The sequence below is a fragment of the Streptopelia decaocto genome (assembly GCF_964273445.1).
Source record: "Streptopelia decaocto genome assembly, chromosome: 2".
NCBI classification, from domain to species: domain Eukaryota; kingdom Metazoa; phylum Chordata; class Aves; order Columbiformes; family Columbidae; genus Streptopelia; species Streptopelia decaocto.
In genome coordinates, this window is record NC_138655.1 from 62,605,254 (window position 1) to 62,621,596 (window position 16,343).

General features: G+C 37.8%; 2 protein-coding genes across 13 annotated transcripts in view; one reads left to right on the forward strand and one right to left on the reverse strand.

Annotated features, from left to right (window-relative positions):
- Window positions 1-1,914, forward strand: part of ZNF236 (zinc finger protein 236) — a 77,511-nt gene extending 75,597 nt beyond the window's left edge. For all 4 annotated transcript variants that reach the window (XM_082045419.1, XM_082045420.1, XM_082045422.1 and 1 more), the window contains one exon: window positions 137-1,914. In XM_082045419.1, coding sequence (XP_081901545.1) covers window positions 137-264 — 128 coding nt within the window. In that variant the 3' untranslated portion in view covers window positions 265-1,914. The remainder of the gene's footprint in view (window positions 1-136) is intronic.
- A 1,873-nt stretch (window positions 1,915-3,787) lies between these two features.
- MBP (myelin basic protein) overlaps window positions 3,788-16,343 on the reverse strand; it is a 114,760-nt gene continuing 102,204 nt past the window's right edge. For 8 of the 9 annotated variants that reach the window (XM_082046945.1, XM_082046941.1, XM_082046938.1 and 5 more), the window contains exons 5-9: window positions 10,226-10,333; window positions 8,949-8,984; window positions 8,349-8,381; window positions 7,259-7,384; window positions 3,788-5,594 (exon numbers count right to left, since the gene is read on the reverse strand). In XM_082046945.1, coding sequence (XP_081903071.1) covers window positions 5,538-5,594; window positions 7,259-7,384; window positions 8,349-8,381; window positions 8,949-8,984; window positions 10,226-10,333 — 360 coding nt within the window. In that variant the 3' untranslated portion in view covers window positions 3,788-5,537. The remainder of the gene's footprint in view (window positions 5,595-7,258; window positions 7,385-8,348; window positions 8,382-8,948; window positions 8,985-10,225; window positions 10,334-16,343) is intronic. The other variant, XM_082046946.1, reaches the window with a different exon arrangement.

Genomic DNA, 16,343 nt, shown 5'->3' on the forward strand with positions numbered 1-16,343 from the left:
TGAATTTACAAAATCTGAAGTAGTTGTGTAACACCTTTCCCACTATGATTCCTTTATTCCCAAGTGCTACATTTGCGTTTTTCTTACACTACACATCAATTCATACTCACTTGTCTTTTTTCTGGTACTTTGGTAGGTCCTGTACAAGAGCCTGCTAGTCATCAAGAACAAGAAGGGGAAGATATTAGTCGTGCTCTGAATTTAGAAGAAGTGGTTCAAGAATCTTCAAACGAATGGCAAAGTATAGGCAATGTTTTTCGATGACACCTTAAAATTTGAAAGCTAAAAATGTTCCTGGGACTCGAATTTCTCTAAACATGTTTTCAGAAAAGTAAAAGATGGATTTTACAGTTAAACTGCAAGCATTGAAAATATTAACAATAGAATAATATATTATAGTTTTTTTAATTATTTACAAAAATTACCTAAAAGAATCATTCTTTTTTTAAGCTTGTAGAAGAATATTGGGAAAGCATCCTTTAATCTGTGCTAAGTTGTCTGTGAATCAATGAACTCAGGTAATACTGTATACAGTTTCATCTTCTAATTCACAGCCAGTATATCTATTTGAAAAATAAACTGGAACTTTATGTCAGAATAGAATGCTACCCATTTTTAAAGGAGGTGAAGAATAACTCCGTGGGAAACCCATGAAAATCTGTCGGTCAGCTTTCTTTTTTACGTGTTTGAAGAAATAACTGAGGTTGGAAACAAAATGTTGCGGAGTAGATGCATGCAGTATGAAATCGGTTTGGTTTTTGCAAGGCACAGGAAAAAGCTATATTTCTGTTTCAAGCTTTTTTTAGTACATTTTGAGAATTTGTTGAAAAAAATAAAATGCCATGAACTTACGGCTTTTCTTGAGTTAAACTCTTGAGAGGGAGCATGTTCATTTCCATTCCAACCACAGAGGCAGTTAGTTGTTAATTTTTACGTTAGAAGTCTGAGGTTTTAAACTCAGCAATAATTATTTAAAGAGAATCCAAACTAGAAGAGGTTCCAATGAAAGGTGCTTCTTTTATGTTTGCTATATTGGATCAGCAGGTACATATCTCAGTATCTGTGAAAAACACAGCCATATAATAAATCGGGGAAGTAAACTTGCAATTTTATATTAGCAGTGAGAAACATAGATGCACACTAGGTCACCTATTTTACACCATATTCCCCAGTGCTGTAAACAGTTATCATTTCAAATCTGTAAATTCCTCATTATTTTATTTGTGAATTTTGGAAATACGTTACTTTCATTTGTTGTTGTTTAAGTCATTGTTTCAGCAAAACTACCTAGTTGACTTAAGTAATGCTTTGAAAGGTGCCACTTGTTAAGTATATTCATAGCAAAGAAACACTGGAGTAAAACCATGGTCATCTTTTAGACATTCCAAAGACAGAAGCTCTTTTCTTATTTTTACCTTGTTCTTTTGAATTTTATTTATATGTTACATATATATATAGATATATATATGTGTGCTTGTATGTATATATATATATATTTAAAGTTATATGAGCCTCTGTGTGGCTGATCAGTATATTTTGTAAATACTAATCTCAGTTGCAGGAAGCTCATCTTTTTGGTTTGCCTCAAGTACTTCTAGATCAGTGATGGGTTTGTTGTACTATAATACAGAGCTGGATTTTAATTTACCTTCTGAAAGCTAATTCTGAAAGCTCTCAGATCCAAAAAGCCCTTTTCTGTAAATATTGTCTATACTTTGTCTATGATACAAACTAGTCATTTCAGATTGCTGAAGCAAGAAATCATTGTTGTTTTTGATAGGGCATCTCTTAATTCTTTTGTTAACTCTCTGGCATATGTATATAAGTAATATAGTTGGTGACATGAAAATAACACTTTTGTTATGTGGAATATTTAATTCAAAAACATGTTAAATAATATTACTTTTTTCCAAATTCTGTTTTGTGTATTTTTTAAGCATTTGATTCTGGATTCTAGTAAGTTCCAAAAACTCCATATACCAGAAGTGCGTCTCTCAGTATTACATTTCAAGAATATTTGTGAAGTGCCTTTCCTTTCAGACAGGCTGTTAGTGTTTCAGCTGTTTAAGACAGCCTTTCTATTTTACAGTTGTCTGAAGGCATAGTGCCCCCATGACGTAGTGCTCTGTTAATCTGTAAGAATATAGAAGAATGTTCTGTGTTGCATGTACCACGTGTAAAACCTTTTCCCTGTTCTGTCAGAGAACACTGTATAAATGCACAGCATAGTGTGTGCGAGTTGATTGGCAGCATAGGAGACAACACTTTCCAGAGGTTGCCCAATCCAGTTTGACAGAAGATGATTTACAGCTGCTCACATCCAGATGTAAATCCATCATTCATAACGGGAACGTGCCTGCCGAATGCTTGAAAGGGTTTAGACTGCTCTAGCTGTGATTGATTGCTTTGCCAGCAAGTGACAGCTGGTAGTGGTTGATGCTCCATGAAAATGTGCTAAAAGTGCATCTCCTAACAAAAAGATGGTTTTAAATGACCAGTTCTCAAAGTGTTACGTCTTGATTAGACAGAGGTGATGAGCCTGTGTTGTAAGTCTTTAAAGTGTTACATAAGCAGCGTGAGTTATGGAGTCACTTGACATTTTCCTGAATTCAGTTTGGAGTCCTGTCCTTTTTGTAACACGGTATTTGATTTGCTTCCCTGCACCTTCCTCCCCCATGGACTTCAAGCATTCACTCATGAGTCTCCTGAGATAGAAGTTTTTGTAGCCCAGGTTCCTTGCTAAGATTGAGTGGGAGGTTTTCAAAGCAGAGTGTCTGTTGATGTTCAGTGCAAATACAGACACTGTAACCAATATGTTGATATTGTCAAAAGCAATGTTGAAATAGATGCATTGTTTTAGGAAGCAGAAAGAATTTGTGTTCCAAGGCCTGTTTGAAGAGTCTTGTTGTGTAGTGGGTAGGTGAATAGTGCTTAGGAAAGGCTCTGTTCTGTCTGGTTCGATGCGGTAGAAGGCTCACTCCAGCCTCAGGCCTTTTGGCTCATGTCTGCTCGAGTGTTTCTTTTGGTGTGTGGCCATTCCTTCAGTACAAGAAATGACACACTCCTAGTACTGGTTGTGTGTTCTTCTTTCAGGAAAAATCCTTGACTTGCAAATCATGTAGCCACTTAAAAGTGTTTTTCAGCAAAACTATTACCGAGTAATTAAAAGAATAATTTCAAAGTTTTAATCTCTTTTGAGAGACTCATGTTGGTAAAATAATGCTTTAAAATACCACACATTCTATAGGAAGTAAATTAAAAAAAAAAAAGCCATTTCCAACCTCTGGAAGAGGTGACTGAGAAGAAAACAGAGTGTTGAAGATAAGGAAGAAGCTTTGGATTAGTTCTGCAGTTCTGTGGTGGAGTATTTTGAAAGATGTATATATATATTTGTATAGTTTTTTACTTTTAATATTCTTTCCTATTTGTGAAGGCTACTTTAAAAAACAACTTGATTTTCACATGCTCTGTTCAAAGAAGATACTTCGTGCTATACTTGTTTGTGAAGGGTTGGTTTTAATTGCATGTACATAGACTTTCTGTGGCTTGCAATATCCCTCGGCCTTTAGCTGCCACTCCGCAAAGACACTGGCATCCCATAAATCCTGTGTCATGTTATCAGCCATGTGGGCCATGCTCAGTCACCAGCAATGTCACCAGAAGCCTCTCCTGGGTCCCAAAGTGTCACTCTCCAGTGTCTGAACATTGTTCATAAATTGTGAGAAATCCCCAGAGAACTTTATATATATACGATCTTCTCTGTTGTAAAAGACAAAACTGGTCCAAGTTTCATTTCAAGTTGATTACTTTATTTCAATAATGAATATTTTTAAAAGCTGTGTTCCTATAAGAACAATACGTATTCAAATTAAATCAACTATTATGTTGCAGAGTATACATCTGAATGAAGCTACAATAGAAAAATACACATAGCAACCAATGTAGGTAATAGAAGATGTAATACGTGTGTGTATGCTTAATAATTTTGGTATTGTTTTTTTTTTTTCCTTTAGTCTCTATGTATTTTCTATCCTCTCATCTTTCATTGCTTCATATTAATGGACACTGATTTAAACCTACAATAGACTTAGATGTGAAATGCAATTAACATACATATATTTATAGGTAACTTTTACTGGGTGCTTATTAGGAATGCAGTTTCAACCTGGGTAGCAATAACTGTAGTCTACAATGCATAGGCTAAAACTAAAACAAACAAAAAAATTAATCAGACACTTAGATGACAGCTTGAAGAAATGGTAAGTTTAAGTAATACAACAGTGCAATTCAGAAGAGCCTTTTTTTTTCCCTAAGTGTGTCTGGAAATACCATCGCCACACGTTCATTTTAGTAATTTGTGAATGATTAATATCTAAATCTAACTCAGCTATAATTTATTTCTATAAGGCAACTACAGTACAACAGTTAAATGTTCACAGTAGTTTACTATGAGTTTGCTTTGGTGCACTGCCCTTAATAGGCATCCAGATGTTACTCGGGTAAAAGATGAGCCGGTCCAATATAACACTGCTACAATACCAAGAGAAAGATCTGAAATTCTGATGCAAGATGTGCAGGACTATCTGAGATACCAGTACTGAAGGGCTCTCTTTCAGAAATTAGACTTATTTGTTCATGTATATTTACTTAGTTACTGTACTGCAAAGTTAATGCTGTTGCAGCAGAGTTGGTGTGAAGCACCAGTGATGTCCAGTGGTCACTCGTGCAATCTTAGATGTTTCTTCTCTGGGAATATCCCTTGTTTCTTAACATTAGTCTAACTCAAATTTTAAATCCTCTTTCTCTCCCTCATCTACTCTTTATTCTAATGGTTTGGATGCAATGAGCAATTCATGGTATAGAAATAATTTCCTTATTGCTATTGCTCTGCATCGTATTGATTCTACAACATCTGCCCCCTCCCACACTTCACATACCTTGAACTCCCAATGTTTGGTAAGCCTTTCCATGACTGCCTAATCCTGTTATGAAAATAGATTATTCTGTGAGTGAGAGAAGGAAGATTAAAACAAAACAAAAAACAAAACCAAATTAAAAAAAAAAAAAATTGGATAAACAGTCCTTACAACTTCTGCACATGATGGATTTTTTAACAGCAGTGTTTCAGAAATTTATTAACAGCAGTGCTCAGTATCCAAGACGTTAGCTCTTTATTTGTAATTCTCACGTTCACTAAAACGAAACCGGAAGACTTGAGCTCAAATTAGGCACTTGGGGTAAATAATGAAGTCCAGCATACAATTAGGGCATCCTGAAGAAGAATGAGTAAAGTCAGAGATCTTGTTACTTCACACAAAATAAGGAAAACATCTAGTAAAGCTACTTCTTGTGTTCCTTTCATTCAACTGTTGGTCAGGGATTGCCGATAGAAGTTGGTATAATCTACTGCGTGCGGAACCTAATTGGCATTAAGTAATGGATCGCGTCTATCTAGGTAATAGTTGCAGTTGTTACTAATTTTAAGGGAGTTACGTTATGAAGCAGAGTACATGATCCTTGGATGGCATGTTGGAGCTTCAGCGCCTCGCAATTGGTGAACCAGACCGCGATCCAGGTCGGGACCCAGAGCCTCCCTGCAGAGGGAAGAACACACTTAATTAAAAGGTACTGTATATTTGGGGCTATACGCTAAAAAACATTAATCTGTAGTACAACAAAGTTTTAAATATTGTCTAATGATAGTGGCTTGCAGCGGCCTCTAGTACATCACTAAGTATTACTGGAATGTTCACTTCAAGGAGATGGTTACTTCTTGTATATTTTCACATAGGATTAATTTACTCTGATTAAATCTCTCATATAGGGCTGGACAGTCTCTCATGAACTATTTTTAGGGATATGTTCTTATTCAGGACTTCCTAATGAAAGCAATACTGTGTGTATACTTAACAGAAGAAAAAAACAAACAAACAAACATGAAAACCAAAAACTCCAGATCTTGCATACAGATTCTAATAGTCTCACATCTGAAAGACTTGAAATGTAGTAATTTTGTTATGTAATACTTATTAGGGTAAATTCTTACTGTTATTATAGCAACATGAGTCTTGTATGGAAAGCTCTGATTGCAAATATAGGAAAAAAGCTAAGAAAATTTAATGGGCTGAAACGTGGCCTGCTTTTACAAACAATAAGAAAACATCAAACTGGGGTGGGGCGGGGGGGGGAGGTGGTAATTCGTAAATCTGCAATTAAGAAAAACCCTACAGCAGTTTTATAGTGAAGATGATCCAAGCTGAAATTTTGCCGTTCCATTTTTGCATCTTCAGGTGAAGCTGCCTGTGTATCTTTTCCTGTAGCTTTAGCAACTTTCTAGGCAAATCTTACGTCTCCTGTTGCAGAGCAGTAATGAGATAATCAGCTCTGCTAATGGGATCCCAGACCTTCTGTCTTGAAGTTGATGTTACTGCTGATGGCATTCTTGATGTGCAAAAGTGTACTTGGTGGTATGTTACAAGTGAATGCTTCTCTGCCTTTGAGTTAAAAACCAATTACTTTGGTTAAGGTAGCTACAGATGGATTTGATTTCCTTTTCATGTGTCTTTGTCCTGACACAGAGTATGAAAAATCCTCACAGCTGACTTTTTTCCTGTTCTGTTTTCATTTATTAGCTGTGTTGGTGGGGCTGTGTGGTGACTCAGAATGATGAGCTGATCCAGATTAAAGATAATCTTCCCACATGTTTTTTTTTCATAATGCAGTTTTCTAATTTCCCTGACTGTGTGGTGTCACAACTCACTGTATTGACATATTGCAGAACATCTCCCACCTGGGGTGGGAACAAGCAGGGACTCGTCAGGTGGTTGTTTGCATCTCAACCAAATGTGTGTCCAGCCCTGCTCTGTCCTGCCATTCTGCAGCTTATCAGTTTGCTTCCATTTTCACTATTCTAATTAATTTAGCAGCAGCAAAGCTGTGTCACCTCATTCATCTTCTGTGTTCCAGGTGATTTGTGAGTTGAGGAACATCACAGATCCTGGTGCAGGTCTTTGTGGGACTTTGTGGACTTACCTGCTTCCCTGATGTCATCTCACTGTGTGTTTTTACTTTTGCTTCCTGTCATGTAAGTAGTTACTAGGCCATGAAATAACCTGGTTTCTCCATGCAAATCTAGTTCCTTCAGAAGGTCTAAGGAAATGGGGTTGTTTCAAACATGGAAGGTTCTGGAGAGCTTTGGCTTCTCTTTTTCCTGAACTCAAATCTTTTTGTATTTAGAGTAAGTTAAATTGTACTTTACCAGTTTAAAGATTTTGGAAAGAGTGCCCTGTCCCTCATGATAGGATCCCTTATGTCCCTTGTGAGCAGATTTATGCTCATAGAATTTTCCGCTTCCTCCATATCCTGGTTTGTGTCCTTCACCACCCTGCAAAGAAAGATTTTCATTTATATTGCGAATTATTACATTCTAATCATCAAATGCATGTTGTAATCTTTGTTTCCGATCACTGAAATGTAATACTCAAATTTAGAGGTGTTGGAATATAATGATCTTTTACTTAATAAGCAAGGATTAAGGAAAATATTGGGAAATTATCTGAATATACTCAAAGGTGAGGGAAGCACCAATCTGTAAAAGAGGAATGAATGAAAAAAATGGATACTTGGAAGATTAACCTGCATGACAAAACTTAAAATGTTTCCCTTTCATGAGTTCTAAGACGTCAAAGACATCAACTAATTTGTGTTCTTCAGATAGTGAAAGAAAAGTTCAATAGCTTGAAGACTTTATTTTGTCTTAAAATGCAAGTGATTTACATGTCCGTCTCTCATAAAATCAAACCTGTGGTAGAGAAGTAGAATTTAATCAGTTGTGAGATAACTGTGTCTAGTAATTGTTCAGACAGATCACTTCTTACTGAAAGGGGTTGCAAGGAGAAGTGGGACAAAATACTTGAATTAGTGACAATGTTAGTTTTGCAGACTTTGCTGTATAAGAGGAATTGGAACTGTGGAATAAGCAGCCATCTCATCCCAGCCCTCCCTCCCATTTTTGTCCTTCCCGGGAAAAGAAAAATGCAGCAGATGAGTCTTCCAGAAGCCTTTAAGGGAAGAGAGCTTTGCCATGCAGTGGATTTTGCTCCCTTTGAGCTGAAGCAAAAGAAATTATCGCTGCAAGGCTGTCAAGTTGCTGGATAAGAGCAAGCAACAAAATTACCGTCTTAAACTGCTGTAGGAAGAGGGAGAAAAGTGCAACAGGAAAAGCAAAATAGCAAAATTGAGACAAAACAAAATTATCATATTGCTGCAGCAGCTTGAGGCAACGGAGCGAGATATGCTTTGGCCTGGTAAATAAAATGCTGTTAACTGAAAGCACATTCATCACCTACCCAGCTAAATCTGGTGAGGGATAATCCTCTTCCCTGGACATGCAAAAGACAGAAACAATGACATGATGATCACTATGGAACGTAGCATCTGGGTGTACCGTACACAGAAGATGAAAGTGCAACAGGAATAATGAAATCCTGGCCAGATAATGAGGCAGGAGTTGGAAACAGCAATCTGTGTACTGCCATTCCATGGAACAAAAAAGGCAAAATCCTGGGTGAACTGATTTCGCCAGCCATGGTTTTATCGGTATCGTGTACTTTAGCAGCCAATGGAGCTTAGTAAATCAAAGGCAGTTCCTGATGGGTGAGGCTTGTTTGAAAGCATTACCCTTCATTAGTTTCTTACATAAAGCAATCACAACATAAATTGAATGTAAAGATCGTTATGGGTGGCTTTAATTTGTTCCATGTCATGCAGCAAGTGCATGAGGAAAAGAATCATGGCTTTTCTGTCTTAGTCCCTTTCTTTAAATATTCCCAATGATAAATCCAGATTTTAACTTCATGCCATTAAAGTAAATGGCAATAGCAATTGAATAGGTATAAATTAGCCCACAAAACACCTTGGATGTTGCGTGAGCCTCTGAAAGCGCTTACCTTTGCTTGCATTGGGGGAGGTGTACGGGGTGAGACCTAAAAACCAACACAAAAAACTTGTGAAACCAAGGCAACAGTAATTGTAGGGAATTTTCAAGCTTTTTGCATGTTATGTATGAGTTAGTCCACCAAATGCATCAATTATTGTTTCATTTCATCCTTCTCTTTCTTGCTATGTGAATATTTCAGAATGTCCATTGTTAAAGGATAGTTCAAAAATGAATCATAGTACGGGTAATTTTCTCATCATAAAATCTCATTGTTGATGGATTTCTTTTTTAAACCTATTGTAGGTCTTACACTTCAGATCCAATGATGGCCACTTTCTGCTCCAAGCAGATAGCATGTTACTTTCGCTTTTTTGTATATCAACATTGGGAAAATTGATTTGTGAAGGTAGTTATTAAGAAAGACTGTGATACTTCAAATACTTCTGTCCTGGTTAAGGCTACCCTTATATTTTGGAGGTTCTTCATTCAGTGTTTAAACATCAACATACTGAGACTTCTGTTTCAAAAGAATAGCTCTGAAAATAAATTTGGTAGGGAGTACCTGTACAGGTGAAATCAGAAGTATGGCAAATGCAATATGTGGAGTCTTTCTTTCTGGATAGTCACTGTACAGTGTTTTAAATAAAGTATTACATTTAATTATGTATTTACGTGGTGCTCAGGATTTTAATATCAGGAAATTGCATCTTTCCTGGATATGTTCTGTGAAAACTCCTTATTGGTATAAAAGCAACCAATTTCAGAGCTTGAACAAAATTGCTTAAACGAAATCATTGGGAAAAAATGTTGGGTTCTTTTACTTATGGTTTCAAGTGATATCCAAAATTATAACCTATTTCATATTTGAGAGTAAACTTAGGATATCCTTTAAGTACTATCCAGGTAGTTGCACTGAGAAGCTCCTCTGCTGTCTTAGGCTTTGCCTAGAACACACTAGATTTTTGTCTATTTTTAAACAGATGTGCCTAAGTACAGCCAGTGCTGGTGACACAAGGACAAAACCTGGAAATGGTGAAGCTGTATAATTGCAATGATTGTTGTTGAAATTTGACTGTGCTAATGGAGGGCTTCTCCACTTCTTTGTAGCATTTTGATATCGTTTGCGTTTCCAGGTTATTTTTGTATCGAATGGCATGATGAGCCCAAAGGCACAATACAATCGCAAAGCTCCACATCACGGCTAGTGACTGGGGAGAATTTGGTTACCGAGGGATCCTAAGGAAAATATTTCGTTTGGGTGCATAACAAGAAGAGAGGAGAACTTACAATGTTCTTGAAGAAGTGGACTACGGGGTTGTCATCCCCAGGCCGGCCGTGCTGAGATCTCTGGGGAATGGACCCTACGTGGTGGCTGGCCCTGGCTGCATGGATATCCTGAAAGGCACAACAGGGATATGGCCACATCAGCTGGGAAGGAAAGAGAACCAGCAACCCTGTGAAGGGAAGAAGCATTTGCACCAGGAATGAAGAGGAGAAAGAGGAAGAGGAGAGAAAAATGCCTCAGAAGTCTGCAGAGATGGCAATCTAAAGATGTCACTGCCGTGAAGGAAAATTTTTTTAATACAATGGCAAATACACAGTATGTACATTGGCATATGTCATTGCATATATATATATATATATATATATATGGATGTACAAACTTTTAACATTACAGCCCAGTGTGGAATTATAGCTGTTATTGGAAAGTTCTGGTAACAGAAACCTTGTAATTGTTCTTCTTTCATAAGCAGGATCATGAAATGTAATTTTAGAAACGAAGCCTGAAACAGAGAAAAACTTAAAATGATGTTGGGTCATTCTCCATGTGAGAGCAGGAATGGATCGTGTGTATTCTCAGTTCTCAAAACCCTGTAACAGTGATGAACTGCAAGAGCAACTTTTCCTTTAGAATGGGGAAATCAAATGAGACTGACGATACTTTCCATTTTCAGTGCTGTTTCCTGAGCGATACAGAAAGCAGTCCGGCAAGCGAGGGTAAAATAAATAACAAAAATAACACGTTGTGAAGAGTGAATAGCTTGACTGGTGCTTAGAGCATGATGCATCTGTTGCAGTGAAAATACTATAAAGAATTTGGTGTAGTTACTGCTACCTGGATGCAGTATGACAGAGTTTAATAAAGGACTGACCCAAATTACAGACATGTGCCCATCATTGCACATGGAGATGCAGAGGGCTTCACGTTCAATGCGGCAGAGCTGAATTATGTTCAGTGGGGAACAGAGAAGGTGGGAGTGAATGAAAATAACAGCAGTGCCACAATCCTTCTCTTAGTGTAATGGATTCCCTGAAAGTACAATGATCTTACAAACATCATGTGGATCCTAAGAAATTTCATTGGCTTCTGAGGACGAAATAGAGATCCATAGCGAGACAGTAGCTCACATAAGCACTTCCCTAGGAGTACAAACTGAATGAACGTTTAACTGTAGAACAGTATGAATAGTTCTTTGAAATATACTTTGTTTTCATCACATACAGAAAAACACGATCAACTTGCCAGGCAAAAAGCTTTCTCTGATTGTTGGACTGGGACGCCTGACGGGTTTGCTGATTTTTGACAAATGCGTGAATATCTATAGCACAGGCTTTCAAAAGTTTGAAGAATCTTTTTGCTCTTCAAGTGAAATCTCATTACATCAGTAACTTTCAGAATGACCCTGACTGCCTCAAGCTGTTACTGCTGAAAATGGCTGCGCAGAGATTTTCATGTTCTAAGACTCTTGAATAAGAGGTCCCATGAAACCCTCTGGTGTTACTGCTCAAAGCTGCTACACAGAAGTTTCAGTTTTAAGTGAGTGGAGTCAGATCTTGTGATCTCTTACATGGATGAAATGGGTTTATATTGCGTTGGAACATCTGAAATGAGAGTCAGAAGGATCCATCTTCATGAGTGGTCTTTTAAGTTATGTAATTCTGAGGAGAAATGAAATTCAGATATATTGTTTAAAGATTAGTTTCCCTAGGAAAAAATGAGCCAACGCAGAGAAGTTCAGCTGGTATTTATCAGCATTGTTTTGTATTTTTTTTTTTTCATGCTGATACGTAGGGGTTTTCTGTTTAAAAAACAGGAATTTCTGAATTTTATTGGCTCTGTGAAATTTCCATAGTGTCAGGCAGTCAGCCCTGCTTATACTTGCGAAGCAGGTCCTGCTTTGTCCCTAGTTCCAGTGTTGTCAAAATATCCTCTGCTGTCATGGTTAGGATGTGGGAGCCAGTAAGGCCTCAACACATGTCTAGAACAAGTTACTTCAGCCACGCGTTTGTCTTTTTAATCTATGTCCAAATGATGGGTTGCTTTGCCTCTGAAACCAGCTGACTGCTTTGCCTTTAGGACAGATACCGGGGTGTTGCGGATCGAACGGCCACCTGTAGCACCAGGAACGAGGTGCCATCCAACTGCAAAACTATTGCGGCACGTGAAGCGGAAAACTTCAAAATCGAATCTGATAGTGCGGAGCCTGCAGCTCCGCAGTGGTGGGCTCTGGGTGGCCACCAGGCACAGAGAAAAGCTGGGATAACAGGGCTTTTTAAATCTAGATGAGGTTGAGTTTCCTGAATTTAGTGTTCTGATCAGCGATTAGGTGTTAAATTTTGCTGATTGAAAAGGTTATTGTGTAGTACATACAAACTTTCTGTCTGTCTGCCATGCCAAAAGGCTTTGACTGGGTCCCCTTTTAAAGCTTATCAGGTGTTAGTAAATCTGAAACCATTTTTAATGATAGCTCTGTGCGAGTTTTATACAGTGGTTTTCCCAGTGTTACAAATAAAGCACTTTCTTTTCATAGTATCATCAGCAAACTTCACCTGCACTCAGAATCTTCCATATTATTCTAAATCTGTGCCAGGTAAATACACATTTCCCTTTAATATATAAGCTGTTGGAATTGTTCTTCCACCTGCATTCAGTTTTTGGAATCCTAAGGGGGAGATGGGGAGGGGCAGGAATCAAGTGCGTTTGTTCTGAGATTGTTCACATACGTGATTTAGGGAAATAATTTCCCTCAGAAGAGTATTAACTGGTCTCTATAAGTGTTAAAAGTTAAATTTGAGTGGGTTCAGGCAATGCTTTGCTGAATGAAAGAGAAAACTGCTTTATCCTGCTACAATTGGCTCCTGAGGTGTGGTACTTTATTATATAATTGGGCTTTTTTGAATGAGCTCATCTAGAGCACATTTCACTAAGACATTTGGAAGGCCACCATTTATCTTTAAATATGCTTTGAGCCTTAAATAATATTCCTATTTAAAAGCTATTAGGAATACAGCAGAGCAACCAATGCTTTAGGAAGGGGTGACATGTACTTGTTTCTCTGCGTTATGTGTCTCTCCCCACACCTCTTGTGACATTGTCATGAATTGTCATTGTCTTTGGAGTGCTGCCCATACAATTGAGCTTGCCTTCCACTTCTCTATATTATGAAATGTGCTCACAAAGTATAATTTTGCATTGAGAGCCCTTGGGTACTGTTAGTGAATTTGAGAACAGAGGCGCCTCTATTTATGCCCTTAAAAAATAATGGCTTTTAGAGGAACTGCATAGTTTGTAATCATGAGCAGGCTTTCAAAAAACCAGGACAGACAACACTCCGTTTTGTACTGTTCTCAGTTAACTTTTTGTTTAATAAATGTTCCATACTAAGTCAACTTTGGTGTGCATTCAGAAAAGCCAAAAAGGAAATATCCCTTAATCTGAATGATCTTAATTATCAGAAAAATGTTTGCCATTGCCAGACATTTAAGCAGAATCTGGGAGATCTAATGACACAGACACTGTGCAATTAGTAGTTTGAAGGATTAATAATGCAAATAAGAACACTCTAAAATGTATGTAAAATACCCACAGTTATTCTGTAATAGGGAGGGATTTGATATTGGAATCCTTTGCAGCTCTTTCTGGTGATGCACAGGAAAGTTGCGTTATTTCACTGTGCCACCTACTTATGTATTTTGGCCACTAAAACAAAAGAAAAAAGAGAGCAAGTTTCAACGTAGTGCAAAGAAAACATACAGGTGTTCTATGTCTTAATATTAGCTATACATTGCCATTGCATTCTCTGTGTTACCCGTGTACTTTCACATCAAAGTAGTTAAATTTACTGGCACAACCTGTATTAATATTTTGAAAGAGCTGTTGGGAAAAAAAAATGCCATTTCTTTGACGCAGTAACAAGAATCCATAAGTGATTCAGTGTGTGTTTTGTGCCAGATGACATTGTGCCAGGTGATTGCATTTCCAACTGAGGTGAAGATCCCCAGATATCTGCTCTCCAGTCTCTGGCATCACCAAGTCTCCTGGTCTTTTCTGTGGCACTTTGGGAGGGTTAAGGGGTGTTACTGTCTGTATGGTGACTCCACAGGAGCCCGGAGAAGCGGGGTCTTGAGGTTTGTTATCAATGGAGCGAGCCCTTCTGGTTTGTACATGTGGACATTGGCTTTGATAAACCAGGTTTGTGACCATACATGCATCTGACTTTTGAGACATAGCAGGATTTGGGGGGATTAATTTCATTTGCAGTTATGTGTTCTACATGGCCTGCTTGATTTTGTTTTCAGATTTGATGCAGAAGTGCAGGAAACACGGTTAAGCAGTAGGAGATATTTTAAAGTGATATTATGAGATCCCACGAAATCCATATCTAACTTTGCTAGCTATAAACATGATGTGTTAGATCTTGCAACTCGTGGTCATTAAGAGGGTCTTTTAAATGCATATAATAAGCTCTCACTGAGAGTTTGCATTTTGCACAAGAGGATTGCTTATAACTAAAGGTTGCATATACAAATACATATAAATTTAAAGCTCTAATTCCCACGCAGTAGATGATATGCATTAGTGACTATAATACTATTGATATTTTTGGTTTGGAATACTGAACTTACAGTTTTTCCAAATTATTTCAGTATCATTTAGTTTTGTTGCTTGCTTTAGGATGTGAAACGAAGATCTAAAGAACACCACGTCATTTCTGTAATGGCAAACTCCAAATACATATGAAGTCTGGAAATAGGTGATTTAAAATGTAATCACACAGAATCACAGAATCGACTGGGTTGGAAAAGACCTCAGAGATCATTGAGTCCAACCCTTGATCCACGTAAGCATTTTTGATGTAAGAATGCAAAACGATGGACATTTTCATGGATTCAATGGATTTCATGGTTTTCAATGGGTTGTCTTCAGAAAAGGTTCCTACTGAATGGAGGCATTCAAGACCTGCCTGGACGCCTTCCTGTGTAACCTCATCTAGGTGTTCCTGCTCCGGCAGGGAGATTGGACTAGGTGAGCTTTCGAGGTCCCTTCCAATCCCTAACATTCTGTCATTCTGTGATTCTGTGAATTTAAAAGAAATAATTAAAAAATCTACAAATTTCAAATTCCTCTAGATATGACAAGTACTTCAGGTGGCCTTAGAAAACCAAAGTGTTCCACAACCTACAGGATGTAATGCTTAAACCCCAAAGAAATTTGCAGTTATGCTGGTAGATTAAAATTAGCCTTTAAGCCCTGAGTGATGAATCCTGTCCTTGCTGGTTTGTGAGAAGAGCGGGTAAAAGACCCACAAGGAATTTGTAACCTACTCAGCTGATTTTGTGTAGGCTTTGCAATGGAGGCTGAACCCAAAGTCTCTCTAAGCATAAGGATATTCTTACCCAGGTCTGAATTTATCTAGTTAGTACCATTTCAAACCAGTATTCCAAACAGGAGTCGAGACGCATCCTTTCAGTGAATATATACACTACATTTTTTTTTTTAAATGAGGAAATTTATTGGATGCAATTGGGAAACGCGACAGGTTCTTGTATGGAGAAATTGCGTCATTTTGAGATTTGGAGGTGCTTTGTACATGGGGTTTATGTTCCTTGGCGTAGCCAACGCTGCATCAGAGCCTTCCTGTGCTGCTACCAAGCATCTCATCAGGTGGTGATGATATATAGCATGTGTAATGCGAGGATCTAGAGTAAGTATAGTAAGATACCTACTGCAAACATGCACTGTGGAACCAGAGCTGTGTTATACAGGTGTCATTCCTTCCCGTTTCATTCACATACAACCCGGGTACCAATTTGCTCTTTGTGATGGGTGTTTTGTTCCAAGCTGTTCAAAACTTCCTGAATCTGTTACAAAAAGCAATGGGAATGCTGACATTTTCCCCATGTGCTGGTCTGATGGTGACATAATTAATCAGCTAATTCAGCAGGCTTTTTCTCATCACCTTAGAAAGGATGAACCACACATCCTTGTAATGGTACTGTTAATTTTTACTATTGTGGAAATAAAGACAGAAATGAAATGACTTTTGTTTAAAGTTAGCACAAAATTGGTGAGAAGAGAGATGTGGAGTCCAGGAGATTCTGCTTTTCCAGTGTTGTGCTGAGA